Below are 27,121 nucleotides of genomic sequence, written 5' to 3' on the forward strand. Positions count from 1 at the left end.
GGTCTTCCAACATGACAATGATCCAAAACACACCGCCCGGGCAACAAAGGAGTGGCTCCGTAAGAAGCATTTGAAAGTCCTGGAGTGGCCTAGCCAGTCTCCAGAAAATCTGTGGCGGAGTTGAAAGTCCGTGTTGCTTGGCGACAGCCCCAAAACATCACTGCTCTCGAGAAGATCTGCATGGAGGAATGGGCCAAAATACCAGCTACTGTGTGTGCAAACCTGGTAAAGACCTATAGTAAACGTTTGACCTCTGTTATTGCCAACAAAGGTTATGTTACAAAGTATTGAGTTGTATTTTTGTTATTGACCAAATACTTATTTTCCACCCTGATTTACGAATAAATTCTTTACAAATCCTACCATGTGGATTCATGGATTTTTTTTTTCACATTCTGTCTCTCACAGTTGAAGTGTACCTCTGGTGCAAATTACTGACCTCTGTCATCATTTTAGGTGGGGGAACTTGCACAATCGGTGGCTGACTAAATACTTTTTTGCCCCACTGTATATATTTATAGTAATGGGACTGTAAACGCTTGAATTCACAGGTGAAGCGGTGTGGCCCAATACTTTTGTCCACATAGTTTATATAGAAATTAACCAGTTTGAAAGTCCTGCACAGAGCCCTGACATTAATCCCAGCACACACTTTATGACTGTTAAACAGGTGAAACAAGTAGTCCGTCACTGACTCCACCAGCCCCCTTGTTGGTGAATGTGAGAAAAAATATCAGTGTGCCTTCCTTAAAGAGCACAGGTTCTTATTATACAATATGCCTGCTGGTTTTAGTTTTCACTGGTCAGCAATTATCCATCTATTCTCCTCCTCTTATCCAGTTCAGGGTTGCAGGGCAGCTGGAGCCCATCCCAGCTAGTACAGGGTGAGAGCCGGGGTACACCTTGGAAAGTTCACCAGCTCCACAGGGTTAACACACACACAATCATACCTATTGGCATTTTAGAATCACCAGTTAACCTAACCCCACTAAATGCATGTCCTTGCACTGTGGGAGGAAGCCAGAATACCCGCAGAGAAAGGATGGATTTGAAGCCAGGACCTTTTCACTGTACCACCTCTCTGCCTGTGGTCAACAATTACATACACTTAAATGGCAGTTTAATGGTCTCCCCTAGCCTGAACTATTGCAGTCAGCTAAAATGTCAGATCATGAAAAGTTTTATTGTTATGATTTACAGTAAACAGTCTGAGAGCTATTATTATTTGGAAGGTTGCAGTTTGTGGTGCTGATGACCTTCTACATTATAGAGAGCGCTGTGTATGTTAACTAGCCTACTCTGCTCAATATAGACTACATATAACAGACAAAATATAACTTTGCTTTAATTGACTGCAAAGTGTAATTAGTCTCTTTCTAAAATAATTTAAGCAAAACAAAAGAAAAAAAAACTATAACCTTCACAGGAAGCAGGATTTACTGCAACATCAGATAAGCTTATTTTTAGCCAGGTGTACTTACAGTAATAAAAAGACTTCTTCCTGTATAAAGTAGATGAAGTAAATTGTTTACTTAGGTTTGTCCAAACAGCTGCGATGCCCCCTGGTGGCACTAACCTTGTTATGTTGTCATCATAACTGAGCACTCCATAGATGAAACATATAAGGCCCACAACAGCTGCCAAAAAGAGCATCTCTGTGTAGAAACCCAACCAGGCAAAGTAGATCCCGATCTTTTCTCCGTAGTACTTCCTGCAAGCAAATGAAGAGTTTAACATCAAGACAAATGGAAATTTTAGACGTAAGATGATATGGGACGTGTGTTTGTTTACTTGATGAGGTTGAGGGGCTGCTCTTTATAAAAGCAGAGAAACCTGGCCCAGTGCTTGTACAGGTTGTAACGCTCCTCTGCATTTCTGCCCTTTTTCCAGTACCGACACTGAAAGCGAAAGACACAATGTCAAAACAGGACCCGCTGAACAAAACACACTTTGAAGTTGGCAACGTGTCTTACATCATGAAGGGGGAAGGCCGCCGTGTAGGTCCCATTGCTGAGTAATCGCTTGATTCCCGTCTTTTCTCTATCTTTCTGCCCCTCTTTGTAGTACGCACAACGAGACAGGATGTAGAACACCTACCAACGAGAAGGAGGTTTAACAGAAGATTAAAGGATTTGGATTTACCCTTTCAGCCAAATGCATTTTACGTTTTGCCTGACTGATACAAAACACTTTTGTGGTCATTGGGGTAAAACCCATAAAAGGATCTTAATTAATAAAAAACAAAATCATTAAGAGATTTAAAATATATCTTTGAAATACTAACAATTCTATTTCTTGTGGATGGTGGGAAGAAAGTGTCTTTGTCCCCGATGAGGAAGAAGTCAGTCTTGGTCTTGTCGAAGTGGTAGGTGAAATAGTCCGGTTCTGGGTGCATGATGTTGCCCGGCAGTCGAAAAGGCTGCGTGAGCCACTCCAGAGCGACATCCTGACTTTGAGGAATGTCACTCTTCTTGAAGGGAACTTTAATCTTCAAGACATCAGCGTAGGTGGCCAGTACATCCCTTGGAGCGTGGATCTTTAGGAAATAGGTCTTTTGGTCCTTGGAGTCCTGGTGGAAAAATAAGGAACACTTAAAGGAAGCATCTTTGTTAGGATTTTTGAGGCAATAATCATGGCATTGTCAAACACTTAGCCATCCCTTTAAGACAATTATATCTGGACTCAGGTGTGCCTTAGCACACTGTCCACTAGGTGGCGCTTGAACTACACAGTTGAATTTCTTACCGATTTGTCTTCTGTCTCCAGTTCCAGTCCTCTTTTCTCCAGGTTGGCTTCAAACGCCCTCCTTCTCTCCTGTGGATAAACACACAAACCAAAAACACTGGCGCTCAACAGACTCATGCCTGTTTTCCTTTTTACGGATCCATGACAGGGACATTCAGCCAAAGCCTTTTCCTATTTATTTATGAGTATTTACGACTCAAACCTTTACAGTTTTCCCAAATGAAGGTATGAAGGCCTACAGGCACGGGTTTCGGATTAAAACTGGTAAAGCACCAGCAACTTATTCAGGGAAAAGTTGACATCTTAATCAACAACAGGCACTGAGCATGTCAGTAACTGACAGCACAACTGCCCACATGTCTGCTACAGAAGCACAAAAGTGACCTTCACTCCTTAATGTAGGGAGGGATGGCCACATAACAAAACATTTAAAAATATAAAAATGTACCTTTATTTGATACACTTTGAATGAATCAAAATAAAACATGACAACAGTGAGCTATAAAAAATAGCTTATGTATATATTCAGTGTATTCAAATGACAGATACAAAAATGTGGTTAAAGTTGAAATCTTGGCAAGCCTCTTAAAGCAAATGACAAAAAGTGTCATGTTTGTGTTGGATGTTTGGAAACTCATGCAGAACATTTCAGATGCCATCATGAAAGTGTACCATGTCTGGTTTTCTAACGTCTGCTAAAACCCACGTGAGCTTGAACGTTGTCGTTTTGCTATTCAACATCCAGCATCATCTTGGTCAGATCAAACTTTTAGAACAGAGGTGAACACGCCCATATTTATACATCACGCACCCCTATACGCCCTGTGGTGCCAGGTGTGGTTAACATGAGGGTACCCTAGCAAATGACAAAACATTTGCATTTGATTGAGTGAATACATTTCAGCAAAGTTAACAAAAAACTGTATTACCAAGATCATACCTACATATGAATGTTTGATCTCGTACAATCTTATCCGTGAGGGCTGTGAGAGTGAAAATGTAAACATCTTCTCCTCGGAGTGCAAGGGTATTTATAACACTTCCTTGGGGATCTAGTGTGCTCTATGTCACTGCATCAGTGATTTTTCTCCCTGAAATGCAACTGAGCAGCACTGGCCCTGTATCCAGACGCAGCTCCTGTGCTCTGCTATCCTGGATCTTAGAGCTCTGTGTCTTTTTTATATATGCTAGGCCACATGGACATTAGATGAGACAGATGCCACTTGTTGTGGGAGCATGTGTCTCTTTGTGGTTTTCCTTGTTATCCAGTGGGTGTATGTGATACTCTGAGAGTATGCACCCCACTGATAAGTCCCTCCTGGAGGATTAAGGAAAGTATTTTTAAAAGGGATAAGACTCAGTCTACTGCCATTTGTCTCGAGTTTGGAGGTTGTTAAAAGAAAATACTGGAATTTGCCATTAAATAGTGAATCAGATCTCTTATGTGGTAAACTTAAGCATGACATAATAAGTGTTCAGAGGGGTGTACTATAAAAGAAAATCAGCATAGTAACTATTAGATAACCTGCTCCAGACCAGATTACTGTAGGTTTCAGTAAGCTGCATTTTCTCTGACACCGTATCCTGTAAGTGTAATATAGATACTTTGAATATGCTCCATAAACGGTAAATTGACTCTACTGGAGCACTCAAAGCATTTCATACAACGTGCACTTTTTTCTACACCTGAGTGCTAATGTAACATTCACATCCTGGTAAATGCACATTGGGGTTCAGTATCTGGCATGCAGACTGAAGCAGCCAGGGATTGAACCACCAACCTTCCACTCAGATGACCTGTTCTACCTCTTGAGCTAAAGACTACTCAGAATATAATCAGTAGAGCTGACTAAACGCTACTGAGTAAAGCCTAGCCTTGTGTCACACTGTCACAGTAATTTCCTTTCATTTATATTCAGAAGGTCGTGTACATTTTTAGATTTGGCCTTTTTTTTAAACATTGCTTTGTTTTGAAGCTTCTAGAACACAAATGAGAAAACTGTCCATTTATATTTGCACCATATTAACCACTGAAGATATTCAATTAACAAAATTAATTCCACTTTGATCTGGCGACAAACTTAAGCAATTCTCCTTTAGGAGGCTAAGGAAAAGTGTAAAAGCTAAACACACTGAGCAACCTGTAATCTTTAAGTGCATGCAGTTTTAAGTTTCAGAGCTCTAAAGTGCAGTTTTCACATTAGAAATAAGCAGTAGTGCCAATGTAGTAGAAATATATTAATATATTTAGGCCTATTTTACCACTCTGTGCACTTGTGATAATTTCCACAGAATTACTCTCATCAGTTCCTCTGATATTGTCTCTGACTGGAGTAAAAACCCAATTTTGTACATAAACAGAGCTAGATGGCATTAGCCAGCAAAGCCTGGCAATGTTAAACTTGTTCCACTCCTCAGGTGACCACTCCCTTGTTGTTTCTTTAATAGCTTTGTATCTATGTGATGTTTGCACGTCTACTTTTTTCCCCAAGCAATTTTTTGACCACTTGGGGACAGTAAAAACAAATTTCTGAGTACAAAAGAAGCACACAGCGAAATATTGCAGGTATTCACTTCTTTAAAGGTTTGTTTTTGGGCCTTTAAAGTCTCCTGAAGGATGTATCTGGCTGTTTGGATCCGCTATGTTCACCATCCAGCTTCTGTGTCCAAAAGAGCCCCTTTCGAGGGCACGATATAACAATCCACAATGTTATCTTTCTCTGTTTAATCTGTTTCTTCTACAATACCCACCAAATCCACAATGCAACATATAGTAGTTTTCCAAGGCCTGTATATTAGTTTCTGCAAACATAAACTATGCAAACATAGTTTCTTCCCATAATGGAACCGCAGCGATGACTGTGATGAATAATGCAAAGTTGATGATGACCAGTTAAGTGTCTGAAATCTTGATTTAGTGCTGACGCACAGTCAGCACTAAATCAAGGATGTGTCATAGCTTGCAATTGTATGACACTATTCCCTCTTCACTGCTTGAAAGGAAGGCAACTCATGAAGGCTCACGAAGATATTTCGTGTACCTTCACTTCTTAAATAACTGAGGGAGAACTCAAGATATTTAACCCCTTGAGAGGATCTTCTCTTTGGAGGGTTGTTGACCCACTGCTATTAGGATGTTTAAAGCCCCATTCTCACATTGCTTGAGATGATCTCAATAAGTTACATGATGAGGAGGAGGCACAGTGTCTTATAGAGGTTTCACATCTTGGCCTTGCTTCATATCTTGGCTCATAGGATGTCTCACATGATTAACAGTCTGGGTTTCCATTTACAAATGTCATATGTTCACAGAAAAGGGGTTGACTCTCACTTCCTCTTTACAGCATGGATTCCTGTTCCAGTTAGAAATTGCATAATAATATTGTCTGCTAGCATTTTAAAACGCTGAGTAGGCAAGTAATGACAATTTGGCCCTTTTCTGTTACGCTTACCTGTTTTTTTTCTCCGTCCTTGTCATCTACGTAGGACAACACAAAGTCTATTCTTCGCACTCCGTCCCTAAAGAACACAGTGTCTCTGCTTGGGTCTAGTTTGTCTGTCTGCAGGAGAAACAACCACAAAGTAGAGCTTTTAGCTTTGAAACATTGGGAAGCCAAACATACGTCCACCCTTGACAGATACAGACAGAAACAAATTAAACTGACTCAGGCTTGCACTCATACAACTGGATACATAAAAAGCACAGAGGAAATATACCCTCCTGAGTCACAAAGAAAAAAATATTTTGACATTAAGCTGAAATCATACTTAAAGATCATACAGATGACATAACACCTTGTGTCAAAATTTGGAGAAGGGGCTAAAATGACAACTTCAAAAGTCCATTATGGATAAGAAGTATTGTATATGATAGATGTTTGAAGGAAATAATCTTTCCATGGCAGCCTTGTTCCACTTTGTTTAAGAGAGTTCTCACTTTCCAGAGAGCTTTATTCTATTCTTTTTTTCTTTATCCAAACAATACTCAGGATTTTCTATGAATCTGTTGTGGTCAGTGCCATACTCTATGCTGTTGCATGCTGGGGCAGCAGGTTGAGGATCCTGGATGCCAACAGACCCAATAAACTCATCCGTAAAGCCTGTAATGTTGTAGGGGTGGAAATGAACTCTTTAAAGGTGGTGTCGGAGAGGTGGATGTTGTCCAAGATAAAGACAGTGCTTGACAATAGCTCACACCCACTCCATGAGTGGGTGTGAGGTCAGTCACAGGAGCACGTTCAGTGAGAGACTGAGATTATCCAAATGCATCGCTCAGAGACACAGGAAATCACTCCTGCCTGTGACTATCTCACTGTACAATCCTCCATCTAATGCACACGTGCGCACTGCAATCGTTGCACATCCTTAACATCACATCCTCTGCAGAGAAAATTACAAAGTCAATATAACAATGTGATCTATATATATTTAATTTTGTGTAATATACTGGGATATTTATTATTAGATGCATTATTATTTATTTATAACTTTGTTGTATAATATTTATTGATTATATTATTTGATTTAGTTTAGTTAGTTACTGTTCTTTACTGGGATTAATAAAGCATTCTGATTATGGTTTTCCCACTTATCAGAAACATCAAGATCATTTGTTACTCTGACAGCTTACTCTTGAAGCATCTGTCTCAGCTTATTGAATTGGCTATAACTAGGAGCTAGTAAATTCAGATCTTAGGTTATCTAAATCATGCTGAAACCAGAGCTGCTGAATAGAAAGTCGCGTCATCTCTGTTCACTCCAACTGGCCATTGTTTTACAGCAATGGTGGAGCACGGAGCTTTGCTAAATTTCCAAAAGTTAGCAATACATGGTAGCCGTGCCATAATCATATAGCAGCAGAGAAGTTTGATATGCATTTTTCAAAGGTAAGAAGTTGAAAAACAAGTCTGTGTGTTATCAGTATACACTCTATTTTAGGACTATTTGAAGACTACATGACAAGAGGCAGTAAGTCCTGGTGTCCACTACGGAGGACAATGAAGTTTAGTTTTGGAAGTAGTAAAATTACTGTGCAATTTTGATATCCTACTAACTCAAAGTTAAGACTCTCAAATTGAAGAAACAATTCTTATGCAATCGAATTATAATATCTGCAAAAAGTCCCCAAAACAAACAGTGTTACTTAACCTCTCTTGTGGCCATAAAATATGGAAGCTGAAATTTCCATCATTTTGAAATGAAGTCAGAGAAGTCATGCAGATTCCATAAATGCTGCTTGACAAAGTGATCGTAAACTCATGTCCCCAACATAGGAAAAAAATTAATTGCTGGGTCTGAGGATGATATATGCAGTTTAGACCACTGATTACAGAGACATCAACCCGTTCTGGCTCTTCAGCCGAAAAGCATTTTTAAAAAAACACTTTCTCTGACTAGAAACATTTAGAGGGCAACAATGATGACTGTAAAGAAACCAGATTTAACTGCAAAGCCTGAACGCTACACAATCAAAGCCTAACATTACACAAAAATAGCGGACGGTAGAGGAAAAATGTGTCGTGTCTGTATCGTTACTTAAATTTCAGTATTTGATTACCTGAATGCATTTAGAATTCTAACATTAAATACTTTTCCATTAATGTAGAAATTCATCTTTACTGTTTCCGTATATAAGAAACCTTTACGCTTAAATAAACAATAACCATTATTTTCAGCTACTCTAATTTCATCTATCATGCATCCATGCACGCACGATCATTAAACAAAAAAAGAAATTGAATGTATGTTAGTTTTCTCTGCATATAAAGGCAATCTGAGTTTGTACTATACATTAAATAATTTAGCTTGGGATCTCGAAATAATTGGTGCTGCATGGTAGGTAGCAAAACGAGATATTTGAGCTGATATTCAATAAAAATAGTGAGAAATAGCATGTCTTAACTCCACTTTGAGCTAGTTAGTGTGAACTGCCTGTATATATATTTTTAATGTTTATAGATAAAGTCTAAAAATAATGTTAATTAATTTAATGCCCAAAACACACTACATGGAAAACTTGAGTTTAAATGATGTCATTTTGTGGATTAGCTTTGTTGTTCTATTAGTATGTTTCACATTTATATGGCTTCATTTCTTATTATGATATTAAATCTTTGCTGCTTTTCCATTTTTGTTTATTTTAATCATTTTTGTCTGTCATTGATTGCATGACCCGTCTTGCAATGAAAGAATAACAAAATAAAAAAGGTAACATACATTTGAATTGAAATGTTTAAAAAAAACAAAACATACTTTAAGAACTATATACTATTACAGTGACTTGACTAGGACTTGAAGTGCCATGTTGCCTGAGCAGTTTGCTGCACTCCACCCAGGGTTTTTTTTTTCTTTCTTATCAGACGCTGTCATTGACTAACAGACTTTCCTCTAAAGGAGTGTGACTCAGCTTCTTATATTCAGGGTGCAATTTGTGGGGAGAAAACCACAGAGGGTTTATTGTCTGAATCCTGTTAGTGTTTATTACTGCTGTCAGTTTCCCATTTATAACAACTAAACTAATTATAACTTCAGCTAAACAAGATCACACAACCACAGCCTTTAAAATAATATTACAACATTTTTCTGTGACATTATCTGTCTTATTATGGCTTTAAACACAGGTGACCCAGTCGAGACAAACTGTTTAACATCCCAGATTAAATCACATTTCCACTTATTGCTATTTAACCTCAGTTTTAAATGAAAAAATCTTAAATTTCAACTGCACAAAATGCTGCCAGTTTAAAAATAATGCAGCAATATTAGGCTTAGAAAACAGACTTTTTCTGCAATCCTGCAGAAAAAGTCTGTTTTCTGATTTTTAGAGTTAACATATATGCAAGTTATGTGTTTTACAGCATCCTGAACCATATGTGAATGACTCTCAGGTTAGGCTCGATCTTTTCACTCAGGAGTGTGGCTGCTATTCTTTATCGGCCCATCACAGTAGCGGCACCATTACTTTCAAAGCCAGCAAGCAGTGCACTTCATTTCTTCATAGACAGTGGCCTGTTGAGTGCAATTCAACGATTTTAAATACAGCATTGCAGAACTCATAGTTGTAGGAAATTCAGATGTTAACAATCGGGGATAATCAGTATTTTTCAAGTATTTTTTTCCACACGAAGTAGAAATATTTCTAGGATTTTCTTGTGAGTTTCCTGTTGATTTCTCCAGGTAATTTAGCTAACTCTGAAACAACAGTGCTTAGTGGTTTAATAAAAAAAAAATAGAATAGAAGCACTCCAGATCATTCCCCTCCCCTACTTTGTGTCATACCTGTCACAGGATCACAGTGCTGAAAGTGAAAGACAGCATCTGATTTAAGTGTTGTTTGCACTGTGGATCATTTCAGATGCAGTGCTAAAAATCAGATGGGGCGGTAAAAATAATTTGGCAGAAGCAGGGACATATAGACCAGAGGCAGAGGAATACAGCTTGGTCAACTACACCCTGTTTGGACGGTTAATAAAACATCTTTTGACCTAATGAGAAAATTTTAAAAATATAGCGATTCAGTGTTCAATGGTTATGCACTGAAACCTCATGCACACATATCAGAAATATACCATCATTTGTATTATTAAGATACATAGTGCATCTGTGGAATGACCTCATTATGTCACTGAAAAACCAAAGAGACAGTTTATTTCAGTCTTGCTGAAATGAGCGGCACTCTGTGATAACATGGCTATCTTGTGACTCATCAGAGTCATCAATCAGAGGGGTGAGTCACCAAAGGGTCATCTAAGATTTTAAAATTACTCATACATACAGTGAACACTGACATAAACAATTTAGTTGACTACAAAGGAAATAACACACAGACAAAAGGCTGCTCAATTAACTGTTAATGGAAATCTTAATGGAAATAGATATTTTTATATATGCTTGTTTACATTTAGTAGGGAGATAGGAATCATCATGAAGTTAGCAACTAGCAGCGTTTCAATGCATCCAGTATGTATTGTATTAAACAAAGGAGGCATAGCACATTAACCAGTGCTTTGTGTGCACATCGGTTTACTTTTGAAAAATAGTTGCTCTGAGCTGACCAGCTCCTCTCATACAACTAGCAAAAAAGTGATAAACCTTTAACTGTCATTCCCAAAATGTCTTAATTTTTTTTAGCTAGCTAGATAGAAAGGGAATGTGTTGAAATGCTCACAGATACACCAGCACTCACTTCTGTATTTCCTGGCAGTGGTGCCCTTTCAGATAAAGAACCATTTCCGCTGCTTTCATCTGCAAAATAAATGAAGAAAAGAATAACATCAAGAGAATTATACAGCTGTACAGAAGAGTGCAGTAACAATGCTGTTCATGTTTTAGAATTCAGTCTTTGGTATGTAATAGCATAGTAATTATCTAGTTATTATCGTATTATTGTATTGTAATTGAACTGGTCTAAATACACTCCATCCATTCATCCATCCATTTGCTTCCAATCCAATTCAGGGTCACGGAGGTGGTGGAGCCTCCTCCAGCTGCCATAGGGTTAAAAGTGGCATACACCTTAGACAGGAGTTAACTTGACACACAACTCAGTGTGAGGAATATCTGCAGAGAAGCCACACAGGCACATGGAGAACATGCAAACTCCACACAGAACGGTCCCATGAACTCCAGACTTTCTTGCTCTGAGGTGCAACAAGATGCTAACTACTCCACCACTTTGCTGCCCAGTCGAATAAGTCGAATCATTAAATGATATATTTGTTCATGTCAGTAAATGGTTGTCTCACGTAGGACTTAGTGGTCTTTTTCATGTTAGTTTGTGTTGCTGAAGGATTAGCAGCACATAAACTCAAACATAGCCAATCTTAAACAGGTAACCCAGAGACGGGTACCTGGTTGAAGTGAATTAAGCTTAAAATGCACATACTTACAAATTTGCAGACTTTAAGCAAAAAACATGATTAATGAATTAAACATGATTGATTTTTCTAACTTCTCAAAAGCAATAGTTGCATATATATCATCTAAATTGACAGTAAGTAACTGTTAAACTAGTTCAAATAATTTGGACCGCAGGATAAATTAAAGCTCACTCATAACAAAAACATCCCTTTAAGAAGAATCAGCTGCCAAATTACTGTTATGGCTACAAATGCATAGTAGACAGCATCAATATAACAAGAGCCAATGAAAAAAAGACTACAGGAGGCAATATCAGGAGATACTGACTATCACCATGTTTGTAAGTACTGAGTTGAGAGAGATGAAAACACAAAGGCCACATTGCACATACACACTTATGCAATGGCTCGCCACATTCCAGCAGAGCCTCTCCGGCCCTGCGTGGCAGACTCTGGCAGAGGAAATGTGCTCATGTTGCACTGCTCTGCTAGCCGCCTGCTTCCCTATTATTCCTGGATGGTGGGAAAGCTGCACTTCCTGTGGGGGAGGCTGCATGACAAAAACATCAGTGAGAGGGAGGAGCTGGCCGTTGAGGTTGCTGTTGTATCAAAGGGTCCAGCCTCCTCCTAAAAGAAGCACACACGCAGCACACAAAGAACACAAAGCGCTTCAGTCTCCCTCAGCTTGCACTGGCAGAGACCTTTCGTTAAGCAGGAGGGTCTGACAGACAGCAGTGACAGCCAATAGCAGCAGTACTTCACTGAGAGGCCTAAAGAGGCACTTGGAGTAAGAATATGGCATATCAGTTAGACTATAAGAATCCACAGGAAATATAAGTAGCATATTACACCGTCTTTCCAATTAACCCTGTGTGAGCTGCTTTTTTCCTCTCCTATCTTTTTTATCCCACTTGTTTTGGTCTAACTCCAACTGTGCCAAGCCGTCCACAGTTATCACAACCTGGCTTAGAGCAAACAAAGGCAAAAGGCCAGCAACTTCCACAGAGAGACAGACTGAAGGAAAACACAAAGTAGCGTTCCCTCTGTGAAACAGGGCAACAGACACACTTACTAGAACAGATGGCCATAAATGAGTCTTCACTGGAAATTACTACCACGTATTAAAATGAGACAGCTATTAATTTGGGCAAAACTGAATAAGTGAGAAGTGCCATGCGCTCTTTTAACTACCCACTTTCCACCCATTTAACCCAATTACACATCTCCTGCTATCTATTTACAGGAGCTGAGATACTCTCTCGTCAGCATGATTGTCAAAAAACATGTTACTAACTTCGTGGGAAATGAACAGTGGCATTTTGAACCATCTCCAAAACAAATGAGAGCACCATTGCTGAGTATTGACCCTGATATAGCCAAACAGCATTTCAAAACCTGTTGCATGACTGAGATGCAGTTGAGAGATGTGCTTTTAGTGATTCCAGTTCATAAAAAGTTGTGCATACCTCATGCCCATAGGTCCTGCCCTGTAAGACACACCACAAGGCCAAAACTGGAAGTAGATCAGTGCAAACTCATCCAGGAGGTAGTGACTTTATACATGTGCGATGCAGCCAAGAACAGAATCAACTAATCTCTTTTCCTAAATGAGTTGATTCTATCCAGAGACATGATGCTGTACTGATGTTCAGACGGAGCAGAGGAAGGCGAGAGATTCACATGTAGCCGAAGCAGAGGCATCTGCTGGTGTTATGAGCTGTAAACAGAACAAGGTTGTAGCAGATGTATGCACTGAGCTTTCAGAGCTTTATCATAAGAACAATCGAAAAACTATTTTCGCATCTTTACTTTCTGCATCATTGGAATTTGAATCGTGTTAGGAAATAACAATCATTAAGATCTTTAAGATAAAGTCTATCTGTGTTGTGCGAAAGTCTTGAGCCACCCCTCATTCTTGTAATAGTGGGCTTCAGCAATAGTTCTTCAGACCTTCCAAAGGTCTCTCAAAGTTTTCTTTTGTCATTAGCTGTTTTTTCACTTATTTTCAGTCTACTCTTTACAAATCCCCACTTTCAGAGGAACATTTGTTTTATTGTATAAGCCACTTAAAACTGACCTAATCATCGTTCAACAATAAAAAAAAAAATCACCAACTCAAGAGATGAACCTGACACAGGACCTGGGAGATGCACCCACTGATCCATCTAATGTTTGCTGAAGCCACATCAGAAATATCAATAAGCCATTTCTAACGAACAGGAACCAGGAAAGGAGGCTGAGGTATGCCAAATTACACAAGGAATGGACTAAATGAATCCAATTTTCAGACCTTTGGTTTGATACAACATCTGTATCTGTAAAACACAGTGGAGGCGCCGTCCTGGTTTGGCGCTGCGTTCCAGACAAATATCTCCCCTCAATTACTGCTTCACATCAAACTTATTCCGTCAGCAAGATTAAGAACAGTGAGGAGTGACCAGCATCAGAGTTGGAAAATCTCCATTACTCTAAATAATTAAAGAAATCAGAAATCAATTCACATTACATGAGTGGAAGAGAAGAGGAGACCTTGTGCCAGGATACCGGTTCCCTAAAGACAGCACTGATCTTGCAGAATAGAAAGAAAAGAAAGCAGGGGCTATAACACTTCTGTCACTGCTATCGTCTAACAATAATCTATCTTTATCCAGACAATCTAATGATATGAAAATACAGACAAGCCCGTGCTGCCTTTCTATTTACAGTAAACTGACAAAACTTGATTCTGTGCTCGCTCCACTCTTTGCAGGCAGGCAGCCTGCTCGAAGGATATGTGTTCATGAAGATATATGCAAAGCTGGACTAAGGTACAACCAAAGTAGTCAAATGTACCTCTGCACAATCACAATCATTTCTGCTACAGGACTGCCTGTTACAGAAAAGGTGTCTCTAATTTCTGCAGCTTTGGGGACACATGCAGCCCCCAGATGAGACGCACACATAGCTTCACTTTTTGTGTGACACTGTAAGGCTAGCAGCCTCATCACACTGAGTCACCGAAACAAAGATTATGAAAGTCAACCTGCATTTCTCAATCTGAAACAGCATCCTGGGTTTAGTGTTTATCTAACATGAGGATGTGAAAGTTTACATCACCTACCCACTCAGTCACCCACTCATGTGTACGTTAGCCACATGAATGGCTAATGTACACCCCCTTACTGCTTCCCTAGGAATTAAGAGGAAGAATAGCAGGCAGGTGCTGGTAATCAAATACACTTGATTTAAAGATCACTGTAAGTGTGAACACCTCTATTAAAGCAGACGTTTGGGCAATTTGGAGGTCTAGGTGTGTGTTATTATCACAATACACACAATATGTGTTATTACATATTACCAAGAGGGACATCAATAATAGAAAAACAATTGCTGCTCATTAATTTGGATAGGATTATAAGGCTATTTCCACACCGTCTGAAGTTCATCCTTCTACAGTGGGAAACATTATCCACAAGTGAAAAACACAAGACAGCTTCCATTCTTCCCAAGAACACATTCTAGCAAATTCACCTCAATGCGATGCTCAAAAAAGAGTTGAATCTCAGACTTTAAAAGACTTAGGTTTGCAAAGTTACATTTGAACAAACCACAAGACTTCTGGAACCAAAGTGGAAATGCTTGGTCATAATTCACAGCACCGCGTTTGGCAGAAACCACACACAACATGACACAAACACCTCATTCCCACTGTGAACGCCTCTGTATACCAAAGAATTCTGGAGTCAAATGAAAGGTCATCTGTCCAAAAGCTAAACTTAATCATGCAACAGGACAATGACTCGAAGAACAGCATTCTCCAAAATGATATCAGAGTCTGATAAAGTCACTTCAACTTATTGCTCTCAAGGACGGTTATACAATTTAATCACTCGTGGGGTGAACATAGATTTTCACAAACCTGCATGGAGTCCTGTGACTGCGCTTACATTTTACTTCAGTGCTTGTGCTTTATTTGCATTTCTGTGCCACCACATTTGAGAGGAACACACTGTATTTCATTTTTACTTTGAACTATAAGAATGCATTCAAAGTATGATTGTGTTACTCCCTGTAATAATGAAGGCATACTTTACAGGCTAACATACCACAGGCTAAGAATAAGCTACTGCAGAAGGACTGATGGCTACCTAAAGAAAAAGCTAGCTGTAGTAGCTATCCTTCTTTACTCAGCAAAAGACTATCTGAAGCCAAATGAGTTTTTTTTTCTTCTTCTTATGTCAGACTTATGTTTGAATATGGTAGTCCCTAATTTCTCGGTGATTAGTGGACCTTTTTGGGTAATGTTATCAAAGGTTGCTCATTCTTGATGCTGTAGTGGAAGCACTGAGGCAAAGTATTCAGGCAGAAGCTTGTTAGAGCTTCAACATATCTCTCCTGGGCCCACAGAGTCCACAGGCTGTGCTACATACCGCATTTGTGAGTAAAATTATACATGCAGGAGTTTTTCTGCTTTTATAGTACTAGCAAAACTTTGCTATAAAAAGTTATACATGTTGCTTATGATATAAATCATCAAATAGCCTAGCCACAAGTTGAAATACCATGGGCACATATCTTAATTCAGCGTCTGGGTGCATGCACCAGTACAAATAGTACAAATTTGACACAGTACACAGCACATTAAGCTACCAGACGGCAGACACTTAAGCAAATGGCTACAATATGAAAGCTGAGATAGCAGACAGAGAGGCATTTGATTCTGATCAGCAAACAAACAGGAAAGCCGTAACAAATTTACATAAATGGAGCATACGCAGTGACATTAAACATGATGACGGCACGCGATGGAGGGTGCGAAGAGAAATAGCAGAGATTACAATGACGCGAGGACGGACAGACAGGCGTCACATAAAGCCTCTGATCTGCCCATACCTGGGTGGAGATTAATCCTGAATGCAGTCAACACAGCAGGAACATCTTTAAGGGACAGACAGACAGTGGTTAGGAGGTGGAATTAAACTGTAGATCAGGACAACACAAAGGTTAAATATTGAGCCATCAGACTTTCACTTACACAAGCATTAAAAGAACAGCATAAAAGTACAACAGAGAGTCCTATCACTGCTGGAAATCAGACCACAGCTTTTATATGTTGCAGATCATCGAGACCACTGATGAAAAGCACTCGCTGTGTTTTTGTACCTTTGATTCAGTATCAAGCAAATCGTTTTTACTATGACTCAAGCAACATGCGTGGGCGCCTATGGTTCAGAAGAGGCCCCGCTAACAACTCTCGTGTAGCTCTTCAGTGTGCCTGGCACAGAGCTAGAATGTCCTGCTTGCTGTACTGAAACAGGCGTTCTATATTTTACTCGATTAAGAGCTCTTCAGAGTGTCGTTCGACCTTCCACTTTGACAAATGGAAAACACAGCACTGGTTTATTATGACAGCATAATCCTTTCTCAAGAGAAGTAATACAAACATATCACAGACTGCTCTACAACTTCTCTCTATTCATGAGTTTAATAATACCAGATGGGGCATGAGGGCTCAATTGCAAATCGATGTATATGAAATATTAATGCGATGAACAATACTGTAGTCTAAATAGGGGTTCCCACTCAAAGTCATCCAATATGCAGGATCACGCGAACCACAAGTGAGTCTTGATGAGAGCATCAGGCAAGTATGTCAGGTTTTTACAAAAAGAACTGAATTAAATTTTAAAATTTGATGCAAAAACGCAAATAAGAACTTTTAATCTTGCAAGCACGGTGCACACCCTGTTTCAGTCAAACCACAACATCCTGAGCTCAAACCCAGGGCCTCTGTCTTCTAGGACGAGGCATCCTCAAAGTCTGCCACTCAACATTTCCTGTCAATACAGCTGACTATATTCAAAATGCATCCAGATTAATATAAATGTTGTTTGAAAACATTGAATACGTGAGGCTTTAAACATATACAAGGGAACACTACTGATAAAGTGGGTTGTTTTTTAATGGTGTCTTATTTTTAGAAAGCATTGTTTGAAATGTTGACAGTTGTGTTTTCACATTTGTATCATGCTCATGTTGTTGCCTAGAACACAAGTTTCCTTTCTTATCATCAGGAAATTGTTGATACTTTCCTGACAATTACCGGAAAGCTTGAACAGTGCCAGCTGAAGAGGTCATATGCAGAGCAGAAGTCATAATTCATCGCGTTAAACAGACACAACATAACACGCCTGGACTTCAACACTTGACGTGTCTGACGGGCTTTTAAGGAAGAGATGTTTGACGAAATTTTTTGAAAGGATGACTGGACGAGACAGATTAGGGCACAAAAGTAGCTTCCTTGCGTCTATGATATGAAGGCCTTGGGCGTTTTGTTTGCCCAATAAGTAGATTAACAACATTAACCAATGAGAGACGGCACAACAGTGAGTCAGGTTCCTGCATCCAAAGCTGCCCTGTAAAGAGCACCCATATAGACTGGTGACATATTAAAGGAAAAACTCCTACACTCCTACAGTAAGGATGTTGGTGAGGGGGAATGGTTTGCTGCTTTGAGTGCCCTTATCACCTAAGAAAAGAATCAATATGGAGGTGTTACCTTTTGCCCTGATAAAACACGTCTATCCTGGTGGGACTGGCACGATGGGTCACTGAATCTTTTGATCAGTATGAAAATGACACGAATCATTTGCTACTGAACTTTCCCTCACAAGATCTCCACCCAGTCGGTGATGGTGGTGACAGATAGTGCGTTCCTCTACAGTCATCAAAGCACCAAATCAGGGGCGTATCTTCTGGAAAAACGATATTCCAAGTTTTCATCAGAGTCCCAGCGACTTTTCAGAGGTGTTTTCACATGTGAGCTTTGGGCAAATTTTGCAAAAATTGAGTCAGGATAGATGTTGTTGTTCTTTCTCAAACAAAACACAACAGGAAACACTTCCCTTCAGCTGTTTTCGCGCTACTGCACATGCTCTGTGTGGTTTAGGCGAGGGAGCTCCCTGCATGCCGGAGGCGGCACAGACGACGCCCATTCACTAGCTGTAAATGCAACGAATTCTAAACAGCGCTGTTCACACATCAGCACAGCGTAACATCAAGCATCCTTTGCACTTGGGAACTGACATTTAAAGAGTGTCTAATGCCTGATCCAGCTGATATCAGCCTTCTCACGTGCACCTCTGTCAGGCAGTGGCTAGAGACGTTCAGGGAAGTCTGAAAGTGTGAAAACAACTTTTGAAAATCCGCTAAAACTATTCTGGCATCGTGCGATGGCCCGACACCTTACTAAGACACATGATGGGTTTTTTATTTGTCACTTGTCTCTACAAAAACGTACCAAAAGGTGAAAGCCCAGAGGAAAAAAAGAGGCATATGCCACCTATGATTAAAAATTTATAGAGCAAAAAATGTATTTCATGCCCAAAACAAAAGGTCTGTACTCTGAAAATAGTTCTGGCAGCACAATAAGACCTCATCTAGTCTTACTGTGGTTGTGGTGAGAGGACGTCTTGCTTGCCTGCCATGTGTTATTCTGTTCTGTTTGCCTCCTCAAAGGGAGTAATTTAATTACAAGGCCTGTTTCCATAGCAACTCTTTGGCTCTGCTTCACCTCTGACTGGCAGATGACTTCATCAGCTGGACTGCGGATTGAGATCACCTTAAAAGGAGGCAAATCCCGATATAAATGAGTAATTAATAACTATTGAGGGCACTTAAAAGTGGAGTCATTAAGATTTTTTCCCTGACTGTGAACTGGCCAAGAAAAAGATTTACTGACAGAGGGTGACAACAAGCAGCAGGTTGATTTTAGAAAACCATCCACCAAACGGTATACGCTGTCCATGGACATCTGGTGTTTATCCAGCAGCAGAATGTCATGTACGATTATAAATCAGTGTTTGGGCAGCTGTGAACAAGGTAACACATACAGACACACACACTGAAGTGAGGACTGAATCCTTCCTCTCCTTTGTTTCCCCTTTCACTTGTGGCTGAAAGTCTGGCCTGATAAGAGCCCGAACAAAGCCTCTGTAGAACAGCAGTCTTTTAATCTACTGCTCACTCTAAATAAACAGCCACGTGTCCTTATAAACAACCCTCTAATACACACAGCGGAGGATATGCAAATACAAACAGGGAAAGGTGTAATTGAGGCATCGTAATCTTAACTCAGACATGGTTTGATTGAATGAAAATGCTGGAAAATGTGTTCTATAAACGTTTTGTTTTTCTCTTCTCATAATGGTCTTGTTGTGATGCAGTGGTCTGTTAGGCAGAGGTAAGCAGGCTCACAAATTAAAAGGCCCGGCTGCTCTTGTCACAAAAGCAACAGAGGTTTCCAGTGAACCTAATTCATCTTGTCCTCCAGCAGGTCAGCAGATATCAGCACATGCCATGCTCTTACTGCAACTTGAGTATACTTGTATTTTTCCTGTTATGGATTTGTGTTTCTTTTGGAAACCAGAGCGTCTCCTGACTTATGCAAAATCTTGCTGGATGCCTCCAGACGTCTGTGGCTCAGTTTTAGAAATGCTGAAAAGTTTCCCACTGCACACGTGCAGAGTTTCAAATGTCAGCGAGAGGACAGCATAAAAATGAAGATTTAGTGTTTGTGAGGCAAAGACATGGGTTATTCAGACTGGGATGGACTGACACATAGTGCTCAAAACATTAAAAGTGTCATTAACTCATAGATCTGCTACTTTAGATACTGGAGTGAAAGCAAGTCATTTAATTCATTCATTCATTAGTAAGATTCATTCAGGACAAGTCCTGTGCAGCAATGTCATACAATCCTCTCAGGACTAAAACGACCGCAGAACCAAACCATTAGGTTTCACAGTGCTCCATCAACTTAACTGACTTTCTAATGTCCACGTAGAAGCAACAAATCACGGTAAGCCGACATAATTCAACCAAATTCACGTCTGAAAGCATTCCTGTGGTGGCACATTGTTCAGACTGTGAACCTCCAGAGAGGTGACTTCATGTGACTATAGGCGAAGAGTCAGTAAAGCCTGACTATCTCACAGGGGGCTAGTCCCATTAGATAAGGTGACACATGTTAGGCTTGACAGATAGCAAAAAGTATGTTTACTCACATGCTTTACAGCATGGATCAATTTGTCTTCTTCTCTAATTTAATTCGTTAAAAAATGCCTGAGATGCTTCTAGGATAGTTTACTACAGTGTACACTGAGATATTGTGCGCTAAAAATAAATATGCAGTCTGGCTCAGTTTGGGAAACAGACTATGTGTGTGACCTCAGTGTCACCCTGAAGTTGTAAGGGACTTGGCTGTATCAAAGCAGTAGACAAGAAGAACAAACAGCATGTGTGTTTTGGTCATGGGATCTCTGGTGCAACCCAGCATCACTAACTGGGCTGTATACAAGCACAAGCCGAGTAACCAAATTACAGCCACATGTAGAAATGGTTTTGCCACGTAAGACTAAACAACTAGAGGACATATAAATATTCACCCTTCACTGCTGAATTGCGAGTTTACAATGAACCTCGGATTACTGTAACTTGTAGAGCGTCGCTCTGCCACAGCAGCTGCCACATTTAGAAATAAAACCCTGCATTTATGCGGTTACCTGCAGCCCTGGCGCTCTGCAGCTCGATCAGAGTCTCATCCTTCGCCTTACCACTTATTCGTCTCATAGCGGCTAGCGCTGTTATTATAACGGCTTCACCTTCTCGGGAAAGTGGGTAAGGCGGTGAGGATGCCGCTGTCTCCTCTCGGTGTCTGTGAAGACCAGCACTGGGTGATCACACACTGAAATCAGCGAAGAGATCCAGGTCAAGGGAGGGTAGATGGATCATATTTACACTATAATCGATTTTCACTGAAACGGTCCCAACACGGCTCCTGAGTGCTAACCGAGGAGACCAGGCATAAAGGGGAGTGGCTCTGATTTTTTTTTTCTGTTTTTTTACGTCGGCAAAACTGGGTGTATGTGTGTGTGCAAAAGAGAGAGAGAGATCGTGTAGGAAAAATTTGTCATGTGGCGAGGCTGTTTTTGAGAAATAGCACCATCTTGTGGTCATTTTGTAGTACTGAAGATCGATATATATATATATATATATATATATATATATATATATATATATATATATATATATATATATATATATATATATGTATGTATGTATAGGTGTTGATCCAGGCCATCAACACGTATGCCCTGTCCGTGATCAGGTACCCTGCTGGGGTAATAGGCTGGCCAAAGGAGGAGATAGAAGCCACTGACATAAAGACAAGAAAGCTCCTTACCATGCATGGAAGGTTTCACCCCAAGTCCAGCACCCTGAGGCTGTACGCTAAGCGGAAGGAAGAGGGCCGGGGACTGGTGAGTGTCAGCACCATGGTCCAGGATGAGACAACGAACATCCAAGAATACATTGGGAAGATGGCCCCAACTGACCGAGTGCTCAGTGAATACCTCAGGCAGCAGAAACCCAAAAAAGAGGAGGGAGACGAGGAACCATCATGGAAGGACAGGCCCCTGCACGGTATGTACCACCGGCAGATAGAGGAGGTGGCTGATATCCAGAAATCCTACCAGTGGCTGGACAAAGCTGGACTGAAAGACAGCACAGAGGCACTAATCATGGCAGCACAAGAACAAGCTCTGAGCACAAGATCCATAGAGGCTGGGGTCTATCACACCAGGCAAGACCCCAGGTGCAGGCTGTGTAAAGATGCCCCTGAGACAATCCAGCACATAACAGCAGGGTGCAAGATGCTAGCAGGCAGGGCATACATGGAACGCCATAACCAAGTGGCCGGCATAGTGTACAGGAACATCTGTGCCGAGTATAACCTGGAAGTCCCGAGGTCAAAATGGGAGATGCCCCCAAGGGTGGTGGAGAATGACCGAGCTAAGATCCTGTGGGACTTCCAGATACAGACGGACAAAATGGTGGTGGCTAACCAACCGGACATAGTGGTGGTAGACAAACAGAAGAAGACGGCCGTAGTGATCGATGTAGCGGTTCCGAATGACAGCAATATCAGGAAGAAGGAACACGAGAAGCTGGAGAAATACCAAGGGCTCAGAGAAGAGCGCGAGAGGATGTGGAGGGTGAAGGTAACGGTGGTCCCCGTGGTAATCAGAGCACTAGGTGCGGTGACTCCCAAGCTAGGCGAGTGGCTCCAGCAGATCCCGGGAATAACAGATCTCTGTCCAGAAGAGCGCAGTCCTGGGAACAGCTAAGATACTGCGCAGGACCCTCAAGCTCCCAGGCCTCTGGTAGAAGACCTGAGCTTGAAGGATAGACTGCCTGCAGGGGTGAGCGGGGGATATTTTATATCTATATCTATATATGTGGAGAGAGAGAGAGAAAACTGTGAGTTATGCGAAGCGATATAGTGGAATCCACAAATAAAATATTTAACTGGAAATGAGCAGAAAAAAATGACTCTATCTTAAAGACCAGAGGAATATTCTCATTCATTTTCTCCCGCCAGTTCCTGACCACAACAAATGCAAAAACTAAAGATGCTAAAGATGATTTTCAGTAGCTGACGAGGATGTTTTAGTACTCGTAGACCACTTCTTTACATTAACTGAGCACTCAAGCACTTTCTACTCTACACATCTTTCACTCATTCACACACATTAGTACAAGCTTTTTGCTTTGCCTAATTGTTTTTTTTTGCTGAGACCTTGCTGATGCTTACATCTGATAAACTGCTCTCAACCCTTGTTGCTATTTCGCAGCACACACAAGGTCTCTGTCTGCTTGACAGAAAAGGCCTCCTCCTCCCTCCACAAGCCAATGCTATAGCCACCAAACTCTGGGTAAAACACACACACACACACACACACACACACACACACACACACACACACACACACACACACACACACACACACACACACACACACACACACACTGATAGAAGCATCTGAGGACACTTGGGAACAGGGGCGTAATTTCCAGGGTGGTTAGGGAGGTTATGACCCCCCCAATAATCAGACCCAACCAATATAACCCCCTCAATAAAGTTATGAATTATCTTGCATAAATAGGTATAAATAAGTTGATTTTCTTTACTCATTTCAGGTATTACCAGGAAAATAGTTCCATGTTTAATCATCTGGGAATTTACCCAGATTTATTTATTTATTTAGACAGAGATATTACTTGGGAAGCAGCATCTTACCCAAGGATACTTTCTACATGCAGACTGTAAGAACTGGGGACTGAACTAGCTCTGCCCAATGAACCACAGCCATACATAGTTTTAGACACACAGATACCTAGTGTTCAAACCTTCTGTTTGCGAGGGGCAGCCAATAACAGCAGGGTTGGCTTAAAGCTAACTTTGCTCCTTAACCCTTTCACGCATAGTGGTCACTACAGTGGACAGCTATTCAAAGGCTGTTTTCTTGTATTTGTGTCAGTGTTGATGGTATACTTGCACATAAACCACTACACCGGACACTGATGTGTCACGCCATACCCTGCCACCCACTGGTCGTTTAATGTTACTAGAGATGTATGTCGTGTTTCATTGTAATTATTGCTATTTAACCCTGTCATGCATGAAGTATGCCAACCTCAATAGGGATTTCATCTTTAGGCATGAAAAGATGAATTAAAGTACTTAAGAGAAAAATCCTGATTGAAGTTGTCATAATCCATGCATGAAAGGGTTAAAGGAGGAGGACCTAAAACAGCTATTTTAAATAAATTCAATGAATTTTCTCTGGCTGATATTTGTCCTTTGAGTTCTGGACATCCTGTGGCAACGCAGCCGTCTACCAGCTTCCTTCTGCAGACGAGCTTTATGGAGATGCTGACATCAGTTTCCAGCAGGACTTGGCACCTGCCCACGCTGCCAAAAGTACCAAAACCTGGCTCAATGATCATGGGATTGTTGTGCTTCATTGGTCAGAAAACTCACCTGACCTGAACTCCAAAGAGAATCTATGGGGCATTGCCAAGAGAAAGATGAGAGACATGAGACTGAACAATGGAGAAGAGCTGAAGGCCACTATTGAAGCATCCTGGCTTACATAACACCTCAGTGGCATAGGGCATATATACTATGCCGCACTGAGGCAGTAATTCATGTGACCCAAACCAAGTACCGAGTACATATGCATGATTACTTTTCAGAGGTCCGACATTTCTCTATTTAAAATCTTTGTTTTATTGTTTTCGTGTAATATTCTGATTTTCTGAGCTTTTGAATTGGGGGTTTTCACAAGTTGTAAGCCATGGCCAACAAAATTATAACAAATAAAGGCTTGAAATATCTCAGTCCAGTACAGCACCTTTGGGATGTGGTAGGATTCACATCATGGATGTACAGCCCAACAAATGTGCAGCAACTGTGTGATGCTGTCATGTCAACATGGACCAGAATTTCCTGCAACTTGCAGAATCGATCTGAAGACCATCCCGGTACTAGCAGGCTGCACCTAATGAAGTCATCACTGAGTGTGGTTTTTTAAACATGTGACACGTGTTAGTCCAGTAAATAACGGAGCGCATGGCTGACACAGATAAGGTGTACACAGATTCATAAATACCGCCACTAGGAGGAGCTCGTCTACAGCTAAACAGCTGAGCTTTGTCGTAACCTTGTGCTCGGAAGCCCTCCTTCCTTATTTATCATATCAGGTTTACTTGTGCTGAACCATCAGCTTTAAATAAAACACATACAGCCAACCTGACACAGTTACACCATTTTGGTTTCATTGTCCTCGTAGAACTGAAGCTGAAAACAAACCCAAACCAGCGCAAACTGACGAACAATTAAAGACACAGATGTCATGTGTTCAGTTTGGAACCAGATGGTTGCTATTTTTTATTTCATACAATAAAAATCATTCATTGTCACAGTCTGTTAATTTATTTATTAATTTACTGATATCTGAGGCTTGTTACGTCATATTTCCCGTATGAAAATCGATATAATCTCAATTAATTATTCTTTTTTATTATTGGGATAATGACTGATTGCTGTAATTAGGAGCAGTCATCTGTACTGATACAAGGTTGGCTTTGTTTTCCTGACATGCAGAAATCATGCCGCTTGTGCAGGTTTCTCGTGCACTGAGAGCAAAACAGTCAGCAGTCGGCTCTTTTGTTTGAGACCAGATTCAGTGTGTGTGTGTGTGTGTGTGTGTGTGTGTGTGTGTGTGTGTGTGTGTGTGTGTGTGTGTGTGTGTGTGAGAGAGAGAGAGAGAGAGAGAGAGAGAGAGAGAGAGAGAGAGAGAGGGAGGGAGGGGGGGTTGAGGCAGTTTTTAGGATACAGCAGAGTGAGTGAGGAGGCTAGAGAGAGAGAGCGGGATGCTGACAGACTGCTGATAGATGGTTAAAAATGGCGAAATCTCGTTCGACCCCTGCGACCCACCACCTCAATGTAGCACTGTAGGTCGGAACATGTAGTATCTGAAGCTGGACGTCTGCGCTCCTTTCGCTCTTTTTTTTTCTTTGACCCGTGTTTGTTCATCTCACGTTGTTCTCTGCGAGTGCTGAAATATCTTCCGTGTTTAAATGGCACCCACAAGGCGCCGCCGCCTTCTGTGCTTTTTGGGAATACTCCTGAACGCTTTAATCGGTAAGTGGCATTATCTTATAGCGTAGTATGCAGCAGAGTGTAACAGCGTGACAGAGGAGGACAGCCTCTCTCAGCTCGGTGCTTACAGCAAGCAGCGAGCCTGTTAGTGACCAGTAACCCTGAACTTGGCCCCTCTCCGGTGTCTGTTTGTATTCTGGGCAGTAAGAGCCGGAGTGAGCGCCCTTGTGTCTCGTGCACCGCGGAATGCCTGTGTGCACTTTGCCGACATGTGCACCAACACCTGGAGTGTGCTTAAAGTTGTACTCTGTGCTTTCTGCAGCGCTTGTACTGTAAGTGTTTTTACGCACAGATGCTTCGGAGCACTCAGATGTCCAGGTAGCTCCACGATACGAGGCATCCCACCCAAGTTTGCTGTAGTCCCCCAATAATGAGGGTCGATATCTCATTTGCACGTATTTTGATCCACATTAGATTAAAGTTAAGGGTGAACTATGATTGCCTACACAGAGAAAGTCTTGCCAACAGGAGCCAACAGTGTGCAGGTTAGAAGGGCTTAACTCACAGCTAACTTGTAAAAAGTGACTATGCGCCTCTCATAAATAGTTTCATTTAATATCAGGGGACTTTTTCAAAGCAGATGGAGGTCTTGACTGTCCAGTCCTCAGAGCACACCACCCTGCGACTGGGTGAGGTGACAGTGGTTATTGCTCTCAGAATAGATTAAACGACTGTAGTTATTGCCTGCTGGGGAGAATATTTGTACAGATTAAATGTCAAGACTGTCTCTCTCTTTCTTTTCAAATTTTCTTTCACATCCCTTTGTTCAATATGACAGACAGTTTCTCTCTCGCTCTATGTGGGGCCCCCTTAATTCAAAGGCAAGAGAGAGTATTGAGTATTTGCAAAGCATACCACACAGGGACCCACAAAGGCCCCACTGGAATCATAAAGGCCTGTACACAGTGGTTCATAACATGTTCAGCGAGAGGGCTGGGAACAAAAACGTCAGAAACAGAGCTCTGTGATGGAT

At 41.0% G+C, this 27,121-nt stretch overlaps 2 protein-coding genes across 2 annotated transcripts in view; one reads left to right on the plus strand and one right to left on the minus strand.

Moving 5' to 3' along the window:
* The window catches only part of LOC308398938 (anoctamin-5-like), a 31,346-nt gene extending 9,890 nt beyond the window's left edge, over positions 1-21,456 (minus strand). Inside the window, exons 1-8 of the mRNA XM_080885832.1 lie at positions 21,146-21,456; positions 10,931-10,989; positions 6,198-6,305; positions 2,746-2,814; positions 2,285-2,569; positions 1,974-2,093; positions 1,792-1,898; positions 1,577-1,711 (exon numbers count right to left, since the gene is read on the minus strand). Coding sequence (XP_080741958.1) covers positions 1,577-1,711; positions 1,792-1,898; positions 1,974-2,093; positions 2,285-2,569; positions 2,746-2,814; positions 6,198-6,305; positions 10,931-10,989; positions 21,146-21,212 — 950 coding nt within the window. The 5' untranslated portion in view covers positions 21,213-21,456. The remainder of the gene's footprint in view (positions 1-1,576; positions 1,712-1,791; positions 1,899-1,973; positions 2,094-2,284; positions 2,570-2,745; positions 2,815-6,197; positions 6,306-10,930; positions 10,990-21,145) is intronic.
* A 4,378-nt stretch (positions 21,457-25,834) lies between these two features.
* Positions 25,835-27,121, plus strand: part of igdcc3 (immunoglobulin superfamily, DCC subclass, member 3) — a 70,226-nt gene continuing 68,939 nt past the window's right edge. The window contains exon 1 of the mRNA XM_080885061.1: positions 25,835-26,130. Coding sequence (XP_080741187.1) covers positions 26,067-26,130 — 64 coding nt within the window. The 5' untranslated portion in view covers positions 25,835-26,066. The remainder of the gene's footprint in view (positions 26,131-27,121) is intronic.

Source organism: Rhamphochromis sp. 'chilingali' (genome assembly GCF_963969265.1).
Source record: "Rhamphochromis sp. 'chilingali' genome assembly, chromosome: 6".
NCBI lineage: Eukaryota > Metazoa > Chordata > Actinopteri > Cichliformes > Cichlidae > Rhamphochromis > Rhamphochromis sp. 'chilingali'.